This window comes from Leucopleurus acutus (genome assembly GCF_964270905.1).
Source record: "Leucopleurus acutus genome assembly, chromosome: 7".
Classification (NCBI taxonomy): domain Eukaryota; kingdom Metazoa; phylum Chordata; class Mammalia; order Artiodactyla; family Delphinidae; genus Leucopleurus; species Leucopleurus acutus.
This window is the reverse complement of record NC_139150.1, coordinates 4711129-4730655: the sequence shown is the minus strand read 5'-3', so window position 1 is coordinate 4730655 and position 19527 is coordinate 4711129. Positions and strand designations below refer to the sequence as shown.

General features: G+C 54.0%; 1 protein-coding gene across 2 annotated transcripts in view; it reads right to left on the bottom strand.

Annotated features, from left to right (window-relative positions):
• Positions 1–348: 348 nt before the first annotated feature.
• MED27 (mediator complex subunit 27) overlaps positions 349–19527 on the bottom strand; it is a gene marked incomplete at its 5' end in the record, with an annotated part of 198539 nt that continues 179360 nt past the window's right edge. For both annotated transcript variants that reach the window (XM_082843420.1, XM_082843421.1), the window contains 2 exons: positions 349–1404; positions 3506–3583. In XM_082843420.1, the coding sequence (XP_082699546.1) occupies positions 1270–1404; positions 3506–3583 (213 nt within the window). In that variant the 3' untranslated portion in view covers positions 349–1269. The remainder of the gene's footprint in view (positions 1405–3505; positions 3584–19527) is intronic.

Below are 19527 nucleotides of genomic sequence, written 5' to 3'. Positions count from 1 at the left end.
GTAGGTGTGGAGGGCCTGCGTGGTACCAGAACCCAGGTGGGAGCCACCCATTCTTCTGGACACCTCGGAAGGCAGCATCTCTCCGGTACTGTTCACCACAAACAGGACATTACTTGTCACCTAGGCTGGGCTTGCGGAAAGCTCTGGGGACTCCCCTGTCCTTCTCAAGACCTTCAGCAGGTCAACACTTCTTCATGTAAACAGGTTATGGCTTTAAATGTCAGGGGCGAGGCCCTGAATAAACTCAGCAGACTGGGCTGGAATCTGTTCACGGAAATATTTAGGACAAAACGGGACAAACAAGCCAGGCACACCTGTCCCGCCCGCTCACACGTGTTCTGGCTGGTAACACAGGAAGAGTCCTTTCCCTTTGGTATATGTATGTGTGAACGGTTTAGTAAAATGAAACATCTGTGCACTTTTTCCCTCAAAAAGAACAATCCATTTTTCAAGCCGCTGAAATGTCTTTGAAATGGAATATTTGCCAACACTTCCCTCTCTCCCGAAAGCAAGAAACAGGGAAATGTGTCCTCAGAAAGAATTATTGCAGGGCTTCCCTGGTGGCGCAGTGGTTGAGAGTCCGCCTGCCGATGCAGGGGACACGGGTTCGTGCCCCGGTCCGGGAAGATCCCACATGCCGCGGAGCGGCTGGGCCCGTGAGCCATGGCCGCTGAGCCTGGCCACAGTGAGAGGCCCGCGTACCGCGAAAAAAAAAAAAAAAAAAGAATTATTTCAAACGCAGACGTTACTAAGTTATTTTTCCTTCAAAAGGCCCACCAGATCTGCTCACATGTTCACGGAACTGAACGTAAAAGGTACTTTAAGAAACCGGAGACAAAGCCTTGTCCTGGGTACAAAAGGTTTATTGCTTATAAAAATAAGTTATGGAACAAAACAAAACACTGAGCACGACACAAAGGCTCATTCCAACTATAAAATGACTTAGAACGTGGATCCAGGCGGGCCGACGGACCAGTATTGCGAACATGCACGGGAGAACATGCTGCCTAACTTCCTTATAGTGAGTCCTGAGACGGTCCCTTTGCCTTCCACGCGCCAGCTCAGGTGAACAACAGTCCCATTAACAGAGACGGATCTGCTCTTCAGGAAGCTCGGCCTTAGTGCACGACATGCTGTTTTGCGGAAGCGAGCGGGCGGCGGTACTGCTATCCGGGCCGCAAAGACACGTCTGAGCCATCGCTGTGACTGAGGGCTTGTCTGGGAAGGTGCTGGATGGGGGTCTGCGGGCTGGCCCGGGCTGGGGCAGGGTTACTGCCGGCAGGTGTCGTGGAAGGCTTCGAGGGTTCGGAAATCCCTCCAGGTCGGGGGAAGGCCGTCCTGCAGGAACTTCCCGCAGCGCTGGCACGGGGCCTGGAACAGCTTCATGTAGCTCCTTAACCAGGTCTAAAAAGAGAAGCGAGGAGAGAAACGACAGAAATGGGATCCGGGTGCTTCGGACGTCATCCTTCCTGTCAAGCCTCACCATCACCAGGATAGAGAGCCTGAGGTGGCTGTGACCCCCAAGAGGTGCCCTGGGATTCTACAGCAAGCTCTGTGCAGAACCCACAAGGCCACAGCGCTGCTGGTGCTCAGTCCCGGCGCCCTGGGCCCCTCCCAACCAAGGGGACTTTAAACTAGAAATCCCCACTCTCAGGCAGGCAGCACTCCCGGAGGAGCGGCCGCGAACCACGGCGCAGCCTCACGGCCCGGCGGGGGCATGACCACATTTCCTCTGAGTCCCGAACGTCAGCATTGATCCTCTCCTTGTTCACCACCCAGAGGTGGCCACAGACACGTGCGGAGAGAGGGTGAGTGGAGAATTCCCCACTAAGGTCAACGTGCCTTCCTTCTGCTCTGATTTCAGAGGTCACCACTCACTGCCACAGCGTGGCCCGACACACCTGGGGGGAGGGCAGGGACAACCTGGTACCACATAACATAATCAACGGCAAGTACACACCGGAGGGTGCAGAGTGCAGAGGTCCTTCGGGCATCACACATGAGGATGAGACCCTCATAACTCAGTGCTCAAACTCAAGGAGACTCACAACCGTACCAACCCAAGCCCACAGCAACGGGCCAGCGAGTGAGGCGAGCTCCCACTGCGACGGGGGTGTGCGAATCTTGTCACGTAACATCCTCCTGAATCAGGCAAGAGGAAACTGCTCTTGGGGCGGTCGGCCGAGCGGACGGATACAAACGCTTCTGCTTCGGCACAGCTGCCTTCCTGGTGGCAGACTGCGGCTCACCCACCCTGTCCCCCTTCCAGAGGCTGGGGTTCAAGGTTTTGGCAATAAACATGAGGATGTCAGTGGATCACTCAGTCAAACTATTTATTCTTCCCAAACCCCAAAGTCAGTTACCAAAGGGCAACTGGGCATTACCACACGTCAGGTTAAAGAGCAAGTCTTTCGATCCATCCAGAAAGGAAGTACCCGCTAGAGACAGCCAACTGCAACAGTTCTCTCTCCACGAGAGCGCCTGCGCGACGGCTCCGCTGAGCCCAGGTCTGCTTCTTCACCTCCCCAGCGTGTGAGCCCATCAACGAGCCAGGCTGTATTTTCTGAGAAATGAACTACAGGCTCCTAGAAGCGTAACTGCGGCAGCAAACGTGACGAGGTGGATCGGACGAGCAGAACTCCGCCTGGCTGCCGGCACTGAGCAGCGCCTGCTGACGGGCCCATTTGCTGAGTATGTTCTCTAACGGGCAGCCTTACCGGCCAGAGTTGAGATGGGGCAGCCTTACTGGCCGGAGTTGAGATGGGAGCGTTAGCGGCAGGGAGAGACGGAGCCTAGCGACGTGAGAGCACGAAGCCCCGTCAGCGTGGTGCTGAAACAGCTGGCCACGTCTGCCAGGATACGGTGGGGCCAGTTGTTGGCCCTGCTGAGACGGACTGGCGGGCACGTGATCAATCAATGAATTGGCTCCAGGGGTGGGAGCCGGGGGCAGAGGGGAGTCCTGACGTGCAGGACCGATCTCCAGCACGTGAATATTCTGGTTCAATGTCAAGTCACCGACGGCCGAACAACCAGCTCGAGAAATTCTGAACATTAAACAAGAGCTGGTGGGAGCCGACCCCAGCACACCGGGGGGATGGCTGTTTCCGGGTCACTCCCCATCCTGAGCTCTGACCTGGAAGTCTAAGGAGTAGGGGTCTTGGAGGAACGGTGTCACGGTACCTGCTCAGCGCCAAGCACAGGGCCCAGCACAGATCAGGAGCTCGATAAATACCTACTGACTAAATCAACATTGGAAACTGTGCTGGAAGGTCACTTCTGAAACCACCATGTGTTCGGCAATGATAGGAAACACCAGCTAATTAAGCAGGACATGGTTTCTCCTAGATCTCTTCCCAGTTGAAAGGAAGTATCATTTCCAAACTGGACCGTCTCCCCCCTGCGAGGCCCTTGCGAGCTAAAGACGGTCCAGCTACCTTCCGAGCTGCCTGTTCTCACTTAAGGAGCCAAGGCTCAAGGGGGAGATCTGACTCCTTAAGCCACTTACCATGAAGGATCGGACCACGACGTCGGGCATCTGGGGCAGCTGGTAGTGGAGCAGGGCGGTGGTGGCATGGTCCGTCACCTGGGAACCAAGGACAATGCCTGGGTTAGAGCTACTCGGAACCAGCACAGAGAAAACAAGATGAAGGTGCTCTTTTTATATGACGTCTCGTGGAGGAAAAGACATCTAATAAAATCTGAAGGTTGAAAATTAGTTAGCAAAGTTGGGGGCAGGGAAGGGAGGGGAGGTGCGTTGTAAGCAGACAGGACACAGGTAGTCAGGCCCGGAAGCAAGCGAAGTGTGGAAACTTCCAGCAACTCCAGACAGGCGCGGCACCTGAGAGAAGCGTGGCCAGAGGTCAGCGGAGAGGTAAAGAGATGGCAGATCACAGCGGGCTTTATAAACCCCGCCACTGCATGAAACGCCGCCTGGACGCAGAGGCTCGTTTCCAACTGTCCATATTCGACTTCATCTTTACCCGGGAACAGTTTTCCTGCCGGCGTAACTGGGCTTTCTACTTCCTTTAATTCCCATTCTGGTTCATAATTTGTAGCCATACAGATTCTGTGACTGTGACCTTGATCATTTCTGATGATCTTTCCCTGAGGCCTCACAGATCCTGCTGTTACCTTTCTGAAAAGCCGTGTCACTCCCAGTGTGGTCCCCTGTCTGACCAGCTCCCTGGAAGCTGTGGTCTAGTGGGCCATACCCACTGACCCATAACTCCCCCAGCAGGGCCAAGGGCATGACGGCTTTAAATTCACTAGAGGCATCTGGGGACCAGATGCAACGTGCACTAGGTTTAAGTCCCAGCTGTCTGCTGACCTGATCCAACTACTCGATCCCTCTGGGTCTCAGTGTCCCTCCTGAAAAGCAAAGGGTTCGTCTAAGATCCCCTGTAGTTCTGAAATATGACGACACCATGGATTGCTAAGGCCTGCCATCCATGACCGAATTAACAGGTTATTCCTAACTTGATAGTTGTGGTCAAACTCATGGTTTATTTCATTGTCTTCATTCGGGGGTCCTGCCATTACAAATGTTGTGGCCAAAGAGCAAAACGAAACAAAAAAACCCCGATAAAATGATTAACTTTGTGAACAAGAGTGAACACGGTGTGCTGACGGGCCTCAGCAGCAGTTAAGCAAACTGACCAGGTGGAAACCAGCAGGGCTGGACCAGGTCCCGCACGGGGAGCTGCAAATGATCCAGAAATTAGTCCAGCTGTGTGTCCACACCCAAGGCCAGGGAGGCTACACCCTGAAGAGTGAGGATGCAGGCTCCCCAGTTCACCGAACCTCTAAGATGCCATTTCCCCTGGGATAAAATGGTTATGCACGTGAAGTGCTTACCCTCCAGCCGTGCCTCAGGCCCGCCTGCCCCCTCTCTTCTGCTCTCCCCGGCCCCTGGACTGGCCCTCTTTCCTTCTGGACTTTCGTGGTCTGCCTGGCGGCTGGTGAACCCCGCTGGATGATCAGCTCTGTGCAGGCAGGGATCACGCTCGTCCATTTCATGCTGTGTCCCCAAGGCCTAGAACATCACCTGGCATCTAGCAGGTGCTCGATACATATTTGTTGAATAAAGAAATAAACTTAAAAGTGGCCACTCATCAAAGGCCACATACCGGAAACACCTGTACTGGCTTTCTTGCAAATACAGCAACGGTTCACATATCCAACATTGCTGAGAAATTCTTACCCAAATGACTTTCAAGATAAACGGCACTTATTCCTTCAAGTGCAAAGACTTTTTATTTTAAGCGTTTTTGACAGACAGCTTTCTAAAATGAGCAATGCTTAAAAAAAAAACAAAACAGTAGAATGATAACTTGGCAAAATGGCGGGTAGTGATTGGTGGGGTGAAATGAACGGCTACAAAATGCAGCAAAGCAAACTGGGCCCCGATGATACCTGCTTAAAGCTTGGTTCTTACCCATCAAGATGCCTTGCTAAAAAAGAAACAAAAAAAAAAAACCCCACACAAGTGCCATTTATAGGCTGATAAGACATTCCTTACAATCACATGTGCCGTTACAAAAGAAGCCAAGCTTCCGGAGAATTCCTTCTCCTGCCCCTACTGTTTATTTTACAAGCCTCTTAGAAGCCCCACCCTGCATACAGGCGCGCAGAGCAGGTGTGCCGTGTGTCCGCTGTCCCGCAGCGGGTGTGCTCCTTTCCCAAGATGCAGAGGCTCCACCTCCAGCCCCTGGACGAGTCTAGATCCGTCCATTCGGGCACCTCGGGCGCCTGGCCTGGGGCCCGATTTCCCAAACACACGGATCACCCAGAGGCCACAGCCGAGGCCGGGAGGCTTTGTCTGCATGTTTTCTTTGCTTTTCTTTTTACAGTTTTAAGCACGGAAGACCAACGTTTAAAATTCAGAAAATGTCCCCTAACTTGGATCCTCGGCTTCTCAACACATTGGAAGCTCTGGGGGCAGTAACAGTGCGCCTGCCTGATGGGCTGCTAATGAAGATTAAATCAGTCCAACCATATGATGGGCCCTGTGACTGTGACCTGGCCCTGCCCACTGGCCCCCACAGATCCAAGTGGCCACCATCAGCGGAAGCTAAGGAGTGGTACTACCTCTGGGCAGGGCAGGTACCTGCAGTTCGCTCTGTGTGCCCAGTCTCACACCCAGCCCGCTTCCCTCGTGCTACCTGCCTGGCCCGTGGCCTGTGGATTTTAGGGCCTTTATCCAAACAGCGCCAAGCATCTCTGCCCCTCACCCTCCTGTTCGCTGGGTGCCTGGCGGGGCAAACCTGTGCTCATCTACCCCTCCCTTCCTTAGGTGGCCTCTGGGCTTGACCTCTCCTGGCTGAGTTTTGATAACTGCACGGTGCTAAGCCAGCCAAGGCATCATGCTAATTACAGGGGCATCTAAGGCGCTCTTTCAGATCTGTTCCTCCTGTGTTTGTTTTCAGCAATGACCGGCCATCCACCCAGCAGCCTAAGCTGGAAAGCTGGGCTTTTCCTCCCACTTGTACTCAAGCAGCCTCTTGCATTCTAGCTCATTTATCTGGAATCCCTCTCCTTTTTCCCAGTCCACTGTCTAAGCTTCCGCCTCTTCCTGTCGGGATGACCAGAAGAGCCCCAACTGGTTTCCTCTGGCTGTGGCACCCAGAGGGGGTGTTCTGTGGCAAGGGGTCAAGTCTGTGGCTCCGGAGGTGTAAACTCTGGCTCCACCTCTTCCAGCAATGCCACCTTGGGCAAGTTACTTCATCTTTCTCAGCTGCAGTTTTCCCATCTGGAACAGCGTGATAATAACAAACATTACCCAGCACCTGGGGTAATGGTGAGGATTAAATAAAATAACGTGTGCACGCTGTTCAATAAATATTAGTGATTATTACTACTAAGCTATAAATCTAACTATGTCACTTCCCCACTGAAAACCCTTTCAGAGCATGTGAGTGCACTCAGGGTAGAATCCAAAAGTGCAGACGTGCAGGACCTGGTCCGGCCTCCTCTCCCTTCCCCCTCCCACTTCTGAGAATGTTTCAGCTCCCTGTGCTCCACCTCCTCCCCTCCCTCCTCCCCTCCCCTCCCTCCCCTCCTCCCTCCTCCCCTCCCCTCCCTCCTCCCCTCACCTCCTTCCTCCCATCCCCTACCCTCCCTCCTCCCCCCTCCCCTCCCCTCCCTGTGCTCCACCTCCTCCCCTCCCCTTCCCCTCCTCCCCTCCCTCCTCCTCTCCCCTCCCCCTGCTTGGCTCCTCTTCCTCTTTCTGGGCCTGGCCTAGATCCTTGTGCTTCCTGACCGGGTCATGTCCCTTTACTCAGACCTTGTCTTTCATAGCATTCCTGACAACTGAGCTTGTATAATAATTTTTTTTTTTTTGCAGTTTGGGTTTAGTGTCAGTTTCTCTAACTTGGCTGTGAACTCTGAGAGGCCGGACACCATGTCTGCCTAGTGCCTGACACAGAGGTTTTCGAGTCGTGTGTTGACTGAACAGATGATCCCTTCTGTCTCTGAGACGTCCAGGGAGACTGGCTCATGTGAGGTTTGGGGACGGAGACAAGGGCCTTAGTGGGGTGGAGAGTGGGAGACAGGAGCTAAGGACGCTGGACCCTGGTCTACCCTTACTCTGCTGGGAATCTTGACCTTCCATCTGCTGGGAGTTGCTGGGGTTTACTGGCCGGTTCTTCCCTCCTTCCTGGCACGGGGGAACTTTCTGGTCTCTCCTGGAGTTGGGCCACGGGGCTAGTTCTGACCGAAGCATCAGGAAGCGGAAGGGGCGTGTGCTACTTCCACAGGAGATGGTGAAGAGCAGATGTGGACCCTCCAAGACCCCCCTCCCCCTGCAGTGCTGGGAGCCACACCCTCAGACGGTGCACCTGCAGGGCGGCAGAGCCTCCGTGAAGCGGAGCCCAGCCCTCCGACAGCTCGGGATGGGTGTATGGTGGGAGCAAGAAGGAAACTTTTATTGTTTGAACAAGAAAAACTATGAGGTCTGTTTGTTACAGCAGCCTTCTCTCTCCTCTTCAGACCGAAATACCGTACCCTCCTTGGATTATTCATTTCCCGTCTAAAAGATGAGCCACGGCCTTTGCCAGGTCCAAGGGTCCTGTAAGTGGCGGCACACACACGTCCAAGCTGCGACCTAGGAAGCCTCCAGAACGGGGCCGCGTGACATGTGGTTCACGGACCTAGTAGCAGCAGCATCACCTAAGAACGTGCTGGAAATGTGAGTTCTTGGGCCCCAGTGTAGACCTGGAATTGGAATCTCTGGGTTGGGGCCCAGAAATCAAGCCGGCCTCCCCAGCTATTCTCAGCGATGCTAAAATGCAGAAAGATGCAACAGTTACTTGGCACCCAGATCCCCTGGGGGTCCTGCTACCGAGCAGCTGTGAATTACGCAGGTAGGTGTGGGGCGGAGCTGAGACTGGGCACTTCCAACAGACCCCAGGCCTGGCCCTGCTGCGGCGGAGGGGCCGCAGGCCGCTCAGGGGGCTGAGGATTCTGGGTCCTACAGGGAAAAGGCACTTCATTCTGGGGCACGACACAAAGGACTACACACCCAAAGGAGGGCTTGTCTCTCTCACGAGTCACAATGAACCACACTGCCCAAATTTCATAATGGTGCTGTGGAAGGAGGGGCTGGGTGTGGCAGTGGTGAAGTATTTTCAAAATGAAATATTTTCACAGTGGGTGGCGGTGGACTGGGAGGGTTTTCCTTCCTTCTGAAAGGTGCTCTCTTTCAGGACTGCGGGATAATTTTATTAACCTGTGGGGAGCCACATTAATGAGAGCTTATTGTAAGGTCCGTTGGCCCGGGTGAAAGGAGGCCGGGGGGTAAGAGAAAACATCGACCAGTATGAGGTAGGAGAGGCATTGGGACATAACGACCTCACCTGTTCTGGGAATCAACACGAGACTCTAACTTCCTGCCCACAAAACAATGGGGCTGACGGGAAGGGAAAATGGGCTTGCGCCCCACAACAGACCAACCGACACCTGGCCCTGCTGCAGCCTCACCAAATAAGGAATTACCGCCCCCCCCCCCTTGCAAGCCGCCTTCTGCTTTTACCCCCCATCCAGGACTGGCGCGACTTCTCTGGCCCCTTTCTCTCGGACCAGTAGTGCACCTCGCCCGGGAGCGCTCCCTCATAAAGCTCACTTGAAGCTTTCCTGTTTCGCGGTGCCCTTTGTTAAGATCCGACCTTACACGTATGATGTCTGTGTCCCGCTCATTCAATCCCCACAATAGCGGAGGCGGGTGCTCCCCTGGGTCCATTTTAGAGACGAGGAAATGGGGACTTACAGAGCTTGGGAAGATGCCCCGGGCCACACAGCTGGCGAGCGGCAACGGGTACGTGGGCCAGACCCTGCAGGCCCAAGCCTACACCGCCTCCCTCCTAAGACACCCTGGCCAGCTCTCCGGCTTGCTGATAAAGGCACACGTCCCAGGGGCCCCGGTGTCATCTGCCCACCACCTCCCAGCCCCAAAGTCTAAGGCAAGCCAGAGGCCCACTGCCAGGCGCAGGTTAGACCTGCAAATGTGGCTGGTGGGTAACAGGCTTCTCAACAGCAGAAAGAACTGGATTAACTAGAAAACGTCCTTCTCCAGAAGCGGCTGGAGTCGCGCACCAGAGCTCTGTTTTGGCATCTGGCTCCCAGGCAGGGCACGGAATCAGTTTGTACATTACTGGGCGGGCAATCTGGCCAAATTCAGCCTCTTTCTTCAAAAGGCCCAGTATGTTCTCTTAATTGCCAAATGGTGGCAGCTTTTTCTAGTGCCGACATGATCGTTTAGTTCCTTCAACTTCCCATCACCAATTTTAATAGAAGGAAACAAAGCTAATTTGCTCTCAAGTTTTCCCTCCCTCCTTCCCAAACTTCCCCGACTGGTTTTCAGGTTCCCGTGGCTGAACTCCAAAGCAGCAGGTAAGACATGGTTGTCAGATGTTGGAGAAATTCACCTGCGATGATCTTCGTTTTTGTCAAAGCATTCCACCTTCAATATTTTTTTGTTTCCCGCTTTTCAACAACAAAGTTGTTTTTTTTGCTCAGCATCCCAGATGTGGGGAAAAACAGGCCTGGGGCAACAACAAAAAATTGCTATTAACTAATTTAAATCGACTCTGGACCAGTCTGGCCTCGGTTCGGGTCCCATTGTGATGCTGAGCTAATGAGATTCCCCTGGGAGATGAAAGCCACCCTGTCTGGCGGCTGAGGCCACAGAAGGGCACTAATGCTCCCGAGAAAGGGAGGCCATTCATCCACCAGTGAGTGCTGGTTTGAAAAGAGCTCCGAAAAGATCAAAGCAGATGGCGAACCCAAGGAAAGAGGGAGGAGAAGACATGAAAGTAACAATCAGCCAGGGAGACAGGGGATGCGGCAAAGAGGAGTGGGGTGGGGGGGAGAGGCCGGGGGCAGAGACTGTGCTGAAACCAGCAAGGGCGGGAAGAGGACGCGCACGGAAAAACAGGGCGACTCCAGGGAGTACGCAGACACTGGGGACTTCGCCAAGAAATGTCCCGTTTCATCTCAAGGCAAAGAAGAACTGCAGATGCTCTGGCTTCGTCTGGGGTGGGCACCTCCTCCCCCTCAACCCCGTCCCGAGGCTGGACTGCAGGTGACTTATTTACTTAAAGGAGGGCGGCATTTCTATTGCTGCCAACACACCCACTTTGCTTTATGAACCTTACTTTCAGTTTTCTCCTCCACCAACCAGGGCTTACTGAAATTCCCTCTCCCCCAGGCTCAAGGAGGCAGAGAAAGAAGGTCTTCCAGCACCCAAACTGATGGGGAACCCAGCTCAGAAAGGGAGAAAGGAATCTTTCAAGAGACCTTGGAACAGCTGCCGGTCAACACACTGAAGAAGAAGACTGCAGTCAAAACACGTCCCCAAAACTCCTTCACCATACTGTGTGCAAAGAGCTTCTGACGCCTAGAGGGTCCTTCGGAGGTCAGGAGTTATTTTAGCTGAACCCTAATGGAACCGCCTGCACTAACGGCAGCTTTCCAAGTCGACGTCTACTGAGCACCAGCTCCGAGCGAGGGCTGGTCTACACCACGCGGCCCAGTGAGGAGCCTGGGCTTTGGGGCCAGACTGCACAGATCTGCAGTCACTTAAGAGCCGGGTGACCTTGGACAACGATTAAATGGGTCAGTGCAGGGAAAGTGCTTGAACAGTGCTTGACAAATGGCAAACACCCACCAAATGGGAGTCATCCTATCTTTTCCTCACCATCCCCACAACCTTGTGATGGTGCCACAAATGGAAGACAACTTCCATTCCAAGCGAGGGAGCAAAGTCACAGGGAGGTTAAGTGACCTGCCCAAGCCAAGCAGCAGAGCAGGGCCCTAGACCTTCGGGGGACAGAGGCTGTGGGAGTGTGTGGGAAGGTGGCACATGAGGCCATCTCCTCCCTACTAGGGAACGGACCGCAAGACTCTTAGGGTAGAGGTGGGACTCAGTCCCAAGTCCGTTCGCTTACACCTCAGCTCTTACCACGTACACAGCTGTCCCTCTGCCTCACTACCAAAAGCTTCTGCCCATCTTACTCAACCACCTACCCTGAACCCAGCACCTACCCTGAACAAATCCCGACACAGGACCCTCAAGATCTCAAGACTGAATGAGTCTCCCTGCCTTGCAGAATGACAGGAGGAAACGGGGCAAATGAAAGCCGGCAGTGTTAAGTCAGGTGGGCAGGCATACTACTCAACGAAAATCAAAAGTACAGCCTAAGGGGGGCGGGGTGCTAAGAAAAGGGGGAAATCCCGCTGTTGTAGTGATGGCTTTGGCATACAGAGCCCACTCTTCCTCCCACCTGGGCCCTCCTTGAGCTGTGAGGGCAAAGAGAACGGCTTCAAGTCCAGCAAGACTATTTTCTGCTGAAGGTCAGCCCCTTAGAGCCTGGGTTTTATGGCGGCCAGACAGACTCTGTTCCTTATCCACAAGGGAAGAACAAAGGACAGAGTGGTGGTACACAGAGAGGATCAGTGAGACGCAGGGATGGGACCAAAACTCTCCTAATATATTATCATCCCCCAGCAGTTTCCTCTTTTAAAAAGCAACAATGTGTTGTATTTCTTGGTGGCCCAGGGACTGTCCTCGGGGATTCCTGAGTCCACTAAGGTTGTAGGCATCGTCCTGACTCTGTGCGGGCTTCCAGGCTGGAGGGGAGAGCTTGCAGTGCAGCAGAGGTGAGGCGTACAGACTCTGGAGGCGGGCTGCCGGGCACCCCCCCCCCCCAGCTTCTGGAAGGCTGTCTAGGCTGGGGGCCAGAACCTGTGCTGTTAAAAAGCTCCCCCGGGGGATTCTGATGTCAGCAGTGTTGGGGAACCACAGGTGAACGGGCCGCTGCAGGTCTCTGCCCACTTCCCACCACCAGGGGGCAGGACTGCAGCCACACAGCGCGGGGTGGGAGCTGAGCCTGGACACTGGCTCCAGCAGCTAGGTGGCGCTCTTCCCAATGCAACGGACTAACGGCACTGAGTACATCATCTTACCTGCCAGCACGCAGCCCACGAAGCCCAAGCCCTCCCTGGCTGAGCTAGGAGAGCTGGGGCCTCTGCCTATTAAAAGTATGTCCAGCAAGGTTAATAAATAGGAAAAGTTAAGTACAAGTGTTTAGAAGTTGCTTATTTAAAAGAGAAGTCTGGTAGAGACCCAGATCTGGCTCTCCTCCAGTCAATACCTGCTTCCACATACTATGAAGAGGAGCTTCTCTCTGGCCTGTATTAATGTGAACAAAAGGGAAAGAAGACCCGGAGCCGTCGGGAGGCCGGGGTACAGTCCTAGGTTCATCACCAATTATCTGAGTGACCCTGGCCGCATCACTCCCCCCCACTGGCCCTTGGTAAAAGAGCACGAGGCTGCGATCATCGGGCGCCTCAAGGTCTAGGTTTTCAGTGGACACCACTGCAGGGCCTGCCTGCACGCCCCCCCACCCCCAGGGTACCTCAGTGCCGAGCTCCACCCTCAGGCCAACCAGCGTCAAGTGAAAGCCCTCTGTTCTTTTAAAAAGGACACGCTAATCCCAGCAGGGGGCAGGGGCACCAGGTTCCTGCCCCCCTCCACCTGCTGCCCTGACGTGATGTCACGGGGTCCTCAGTTTCTGGGCCAGTTACCAAGAGCTCAGAACCAGGGAGACGATCAGCACAGCACTATTCTTGGGAACCTCTTCCCATCTCGGTGGGTTTCAAAGAGACTCTGGAGCGCAAACTAACAGGCAGCAAAGCCAAACATTTGTTACTTAGTCGCACACATGCTGGTCCTGCAAGTCCAAGAAATATAAATAAACTTTCATCTGCTGGATATGCTTTAATGCTATACAAGGAGATCAATCCAAGAGTTTGGGTCTCTACTCCGGGTTTTGCCAAAGACAGACCCACCCTTGACGAGAGGGACACTAGGAATCTCTCCAAAGGAGAAAATTCTTTGTGGGTCTGGGAGTCAAAGATGTGAACAGAATGTGTTAAATGTTTAAAGAGACAGCAACCCTGCCAGCAACGCTGCTCCCAGGATGAGCACTGGTTTTATGAAGAATATTTAAAACAGCCCCAGAAGTGCTCATTTCATAAAAAAGAGGAACCACGGTTATTTCAAAATTGAAGGCTATGAAGCCAGTCCTGAAAGTGCTGGGGGCAATGGGGAGCAGGGCAGAGACTGGCTTCTAAAACTGGGAAAAGAGTCCAGGAGAGCGGAAGCATGGGGCTTTAGCTTTTATTATGCAGCTGGAGTCTCTAATCTGTGCCCTGGATTTGTGTGCCACGGGTTCAGCAGGCTGAGAGGCCCAGGGAGGAAGCACCACGGTCCAGGGGGACCAGGGATTTACTTAAGACAGGATCAATACTTCCTTCTCTGCTGATGAAGGAGTCATTTGCATGGGCTCTGAAGGGCTTAGAACTGTCCACCGGAGCCTGGCAGTGCCGCTCGGGATGAGACCAGGGGCAGGGCTGTCCGGGTTGGAACTGGGCGGGGGAGACAGACACTGCTGCTCCATCCTGCTTCAAGCCCCTTGTCACAGCTTTGAGATCCAGCTCTGTCTGAGAAGGATGATATCTCGTCTGTAAAGTGCAGAACATGGCCTGTGGCACAGAACAGGGCCTCCATAAAGGAGTTTCTGTTTGGTGTGAGGGGTTCCAACCCGACCCTCTTCGAAGTCCCAGCCAAGATGTCACTGAGGCCCCAAAGGGAAGCCCCTCAACTCCCAGGACCCTTGAGAGCAGGCTGGGCGGATCCTCCAGAGGCAGCTGTGCCTCTCCCAGGTGTTAACGTGGGGCGCCAATTCCGTGAGGCAGGTACTCTTAGGATCTCTGTTTACAGATGAGGGAACTGAGGCAAGTGAGGCCACACCGAGAGCAGTGGTCAGCTGGGGTCTGAACATGGGACAGCCCAGCTCCCAGCCACTGCCAGACCGCTCGCTCACTGTGGGGAACGTGACAGGAGGCCGGCCAGGACGGGGGAAGGGAGGGCGCTGGGTCTCACGGGGGCGCAGACAGACATGCTGCCAGGAAGGTGCCCTCAGCGGCAGGCGGCCTGTGGGGTGGTGGGAAGGGGCCCGGGAGGGCAGGAGGCTGGGCTTCCCAGAAGCGGCTGCTGGGTTCTGACCCGGGGCACACGCGTCTCGGGCAACACCTCAGGAAGAAAGAAGCTGCGAGATGAAGGCAAGTGCTCTGCGCCTCCCTAATGGCGGAGAACCACAGGCCGCTTCCAGCGGCGGGCGAGTGGGCGTTCCGGCTCCACTCTCACCGTCAAACTGGGGCGTGGGCTCTTGGTCATCACCACCCTCAGCAGCGGTAGGGGGAGCCCTGCAGAGGGAAGGTGCTGGGGTATCATAAGGGGAAAACAAGTGATCAAATCCACCCCGGGTTTCGGAGCTTGTGAATCTTCAAACACGACCCTTAGGAGACAAGGTGGTGCTAAAGGCTCTTGAGCTGCAGCGTGAGTGGAGTGACCCCCCCGCCCTTCTCAGCTCCCAGGGACCTGGGCTAACCCTTCACAACGTCCCCTCCCCTCTTCCTTCTGCGGACCCAGCCCGGTCAGTGTGGTTCGGCTCTCAGGTTAGGAAGGGACTGCCCTCCGGGATAACCCCGGAACTGTCCGTCGCCTCTCCTGTCCCGAAGCTTGTCCACAGCCCAATGCTTGGCTCCTGGAGAGTTGCCACCCGCCCCGCCCCGCCCCGCCCCGCCCCGCCACTCACTGAGACCACGGACGGGAACCTCTCTTCCTTCGTGAAGCTGCCCCCCGGCCCTGCCACCGGTCAAAGTTGCTCCCTCAGCTTTCTGATTGGGGCTGCCAAGACACACGTGTGAGGCAGCGACAGAACACACAGGACGCCAAGGCCACCATATACGGTCCATCGTACGCAAGCTCTCCTTTTGGAGGAAGTTGGACAGCATTTGAGAGAAAAGGGGACCACGAGAGCAACGGGATCCAGAAAAAGCAAAGGGCCCCCCTACGGCATGAGACCCCCTCTTGGAGGCTGAGGGCTCCCCTCTAGGCGCGGGGCCTCTGCCGACGGCCTCACCCGGGCAGGGCAACCACCAAGGGCAAGGACAGAGATGTGGCCCGCTGCCTTCGGGCTCTCACCACAACCACAGCCTCCTCCGGGGCCTTATCCGTGCTGTTGGAAGAGGGGCTTCTGGAGGGAGACGGAAGTGAGCTGGGAGGAAGAATCTGAGATGTTCTAGAGCATGAGATTGAGAAGAACTGAACGCCTGTTGACCGAGTCCCTCTGGTGACGTGCGACGCTAGAGCAGGTACAGACACTCAGCCACGCGGGGACAGCCCCCCTTCCCGGGGCTTGGAACGAGTAACAAGTTAGGTCTGCCGCATACCGTTTGGGCAGGCACTCAGTTTAAGCCAGGTACTCGGTGTCTCCAACATTTCAGAGAACTGGTCCTTCTAGGGCTCACGCAATCTTGTCTGTTGACAAGCACCGGGTGGCCTCTTGATAAAGTCTGCCCCACAGAGGCCAGTGTTTGTATCGAAGCGTGAACGAGGGAGCGAAAAGATGAACGAAGGAGCGAACACAGGAATGAAGAAGCAGTGGCGGCCTGCTCAGAACATTATCCATCACCTGTCCACGGCTAAGCTCTGCACGGGACTGAAAGGGTTACTTTTGCCTCCGCTGCCTCTAGAATAATGACTGTGGACGAAGAACCGGACATCTGCCGCTATGACTTTTGTGCTTTGCCTCCAAGTGAAAGAGCTGCGACGCAGGTGCCAGTCCCTCCGACACCATCTCTCTCGTCCCCACCTGCCCACCTGGGGCTGCACACACACACTCCAGCTCTTTCTGGCCTCCCTGCCAAGATTTAACACAGTAAAAGTAGCTGCAGAGTTGCTCTCGCTCTTCCTAAGTTACTGCATGAAAATGCCCACTGTTTTGAAGTTAGGAGGTTAAAGATCAAAACAGTGAGCGCTCCTGCAGAGTTTAAATGTCAGAAAAATACGAACACGCTTGAAACCGTTCCCGGCTCTTTGTGATTCTGCCCTTTCAGACGGTGCCCCCTATTCCGAAGTTCCATTCTCTGAGTCTGCTCTGCGGGAGGCTTGCTGGCTATAAAAAGCTCCTTTGCCCTAGGACCGAGTGCAGAGAGCCTCCGGGACACCGCGGTAAATGACGGGAGCCTGTCGGCAGCCGCGGCTCCACGGCCAGCTGTCCCCAGCCCTCCACCGCCGGGGAAGGGGGCTAATTGCTGACAGTCCCCGTCACAGACAAAAGGCAGGTCGCGTTTAGCGTCCTGCGGTAGGATCTGCCACGGGACCTCGTGTGCTTGTCTTTAACCTGGGGAGCCAGGCACAGCCCGAGGAGAATCTGACAGGCGCGTGTTTCCATCCTCTCAGCGCCTGGTGCTATTTTCCAGAAATAAAAAGGCGAGTGTAAGCTTGGCTTTGCTCTGCGAGGCAGTGTCCCCTCCCACCCCCGGCTTTGTCACCTTGAGGGAGAGACCTGGGGGGGGCTTCCCGCCTTCCCATCAGGTCTCTCTCTGCGGCGGCCACCGCTGCTACCTGTGGGCAGGAAAACACACACAACACACAGCAACTGCAACTGCATAATGAGCGCCAAGGAAAGGAAGCGCTGGGGCCCTACCTATAGCAGAGCAACACGGGGAGACAGCTGCCCCCGCGCTGCTCACAGAGCCACGGTGGCTGCTAGTGTCCCCACCTCAGAGCTGGGGCTGGGGCACAGTTCCGGCGTCTACCCACACGGTTAGGACACTTGGGAACTGTTTCCTGCCCGAGAAATGACCTCTTATCGGTGACCAAGGATCCTCCTTGACCTTGTACTTCCCCAATCACTTTTACTCCTGTTCCAGGTTGAGTCTTCCTGGGTCAGGCTGACAACTGAGCCTCCCCCGGCTGGGTTACTTGGATGGGTGTAAGCAGGCTGATGACAGGCAGAAGGGAACGTTTACCACTGTGCTCTCAAGCAGTGTCTTTCTGGGAAATGCTACGAGCAACATCAATCAGGACACCTCAAATTTAAGTGGGTGGACAGGAAGAAAATAGAATTCTAAGCAAAAGCTGATACTAAAAAGCAGAGTTTGGAAATGTTGCCACCTAATCTTTTCTTTTGGCATTTTGAGTTTGAAATGTTAAACAGCATCCTGTCAACTGGACCAGGCCTTCAGAATCTGCAAGGAACACGGCGGTGCCAGCTTTGCTTTCAGTCTGGCTGTGGAATAGGGAGGGCGGCCCTCTGACCCACAACATGGCCTGAAACTAACACAATGAAATAAGCCCAGTGAGGTCACCCCCCATCGTGATTCCACGTTCCACATTCCTCAGCTTCTTTACCAACATCTTCCGCAAGAACAAGATCCCAAGTCCCTGTGAGGCAACGATGATTAGTTGGAAAGCTTTACTGATAAAGGATTAAACTGAATTCTGTACTACGTTATTTTCCAATATATTCCTTAATTTGACAGCAAATGGACAATGTTTCAGTAGGGATGAGCACGGACTCTGTAATCCACTAATTCCTACCTGCCCCTGAAAAAGGAAAAGAACCTCAACATTAGCAGCCTTTTGTTCTCATCAGAAAGCACTACCTCCTGTCTCCAAATTATGGTTCTTTAATCTAGTACAGGTCAGTCTCAGAGGTCAAGTCCATTTAGTTAAAAAATAGGTGAGGGGAGGGATGACAAAGGAACCTCAGAAAGGGCTCTGAATACGGATAACATGCCATTCACCAGTTGAGATAACATTCCCATCTCTACAAATTCATCCATTTTTACTGCTTCAGACATGTTACATAAACTATGAGGAGGGAACTGGCGGGTGCTCCTAAATCTCCCCAACTAACCAATATCAAATTTTAAACACTGCCGCGCTGCGCGTTTAAACGCTGCCGCGCTGCGCGTTTAAACGCTGCCGCGCTGCGCGTTTGTAGTTTTAAACAAATATAAAGAGTGCTTGGCAGGTTATTTTTAGGGGCGGTAGAATAAAAATACAGCACTTTCTCTCCAAATCTATGCTTCACCAAATCTGTGTTTCACACATTTTACAACTTCCTAATAAACTTTCTGCTTGCATTCAAAAATACTTAATACTACACAGAACATTAAAAACTATATTTGCCAAGGCAAGCCTGAATGGAAATTGGACATTGTTAAAATCCCAGGTTATGGGTCTGCGATGCCCGGGGCCTCCGAAGTCATTGCCCGCTTGTTGTGGAGCCAGAAAGTAACTCACTGAAATACCACAGAGGACGCTAAGATAAACCAGGTTAAAAAAAAAACAAACCAAAACTGTGTTAACGTTCTTCTTCACTGGGAAAGCGAAACAAGATGCAGATACGAGCAGTGCTCTTTCTCCTCAGAACGCTTTTCAGCCACAGCTGCTGGGGGAAAATAAGAGCTGTCAGCAGGGACAAAGTTAGCAACTAAGGCCGAGGCTTTATGCAAGCTGAACAGGTAAAGGCCTTGGGTATGGTCACCTAGATAAGAAGGCCAAGGTTAAAACATCGTTGCCTACACTAAAGCCCACACGTGACTACGCACTTTTTTTTTGGGTGGGGGCTGCGTTGGGTCTTCATTGCTGCGCGTGGGCTTTCTCTAGTTGTGGCGAGTGGGGGCTACTCTCCGTTGCGGTGCGCGGGCTTCTCATCGCGGTTGGCTTCTCTTGCTGCGGAGCGCAGGCTTCAGTAGTTGTGGCTCGTGGGCTCAGTAGTTGTGGTGTGCAATCTCTAGAGTGCAGCCTCAATAGTTGTGGCACACGGGCTTAGTTGCTCCGTGGCATGTGGGATCTCCCTGGACTAGGGCTCGAACCCATCTCCCTTGCACTGGCAGGCACACTCCCAACTACTGCACCACCAGTGAAGCCCGTGACCATGTACTTCTTTCCCCTAGGCTCTGGCCCAGGGAGGGAGGCTGTTTTTTCCTTTCTGCATCTAGGTTGCTCAGCTGGGTGAAGGACTGGGGCTGTCAGAAGAGCCAACACTATGATTCTCTTTTTGAAATGAATTTTAAGTTTCGGATTAGTTTCAGATTTACAGAAAAGTTGCAAACATGGTACACATAGTTCCCATATACCCCTCACCCGGTTGCCCCACTGTTAGCATCTTT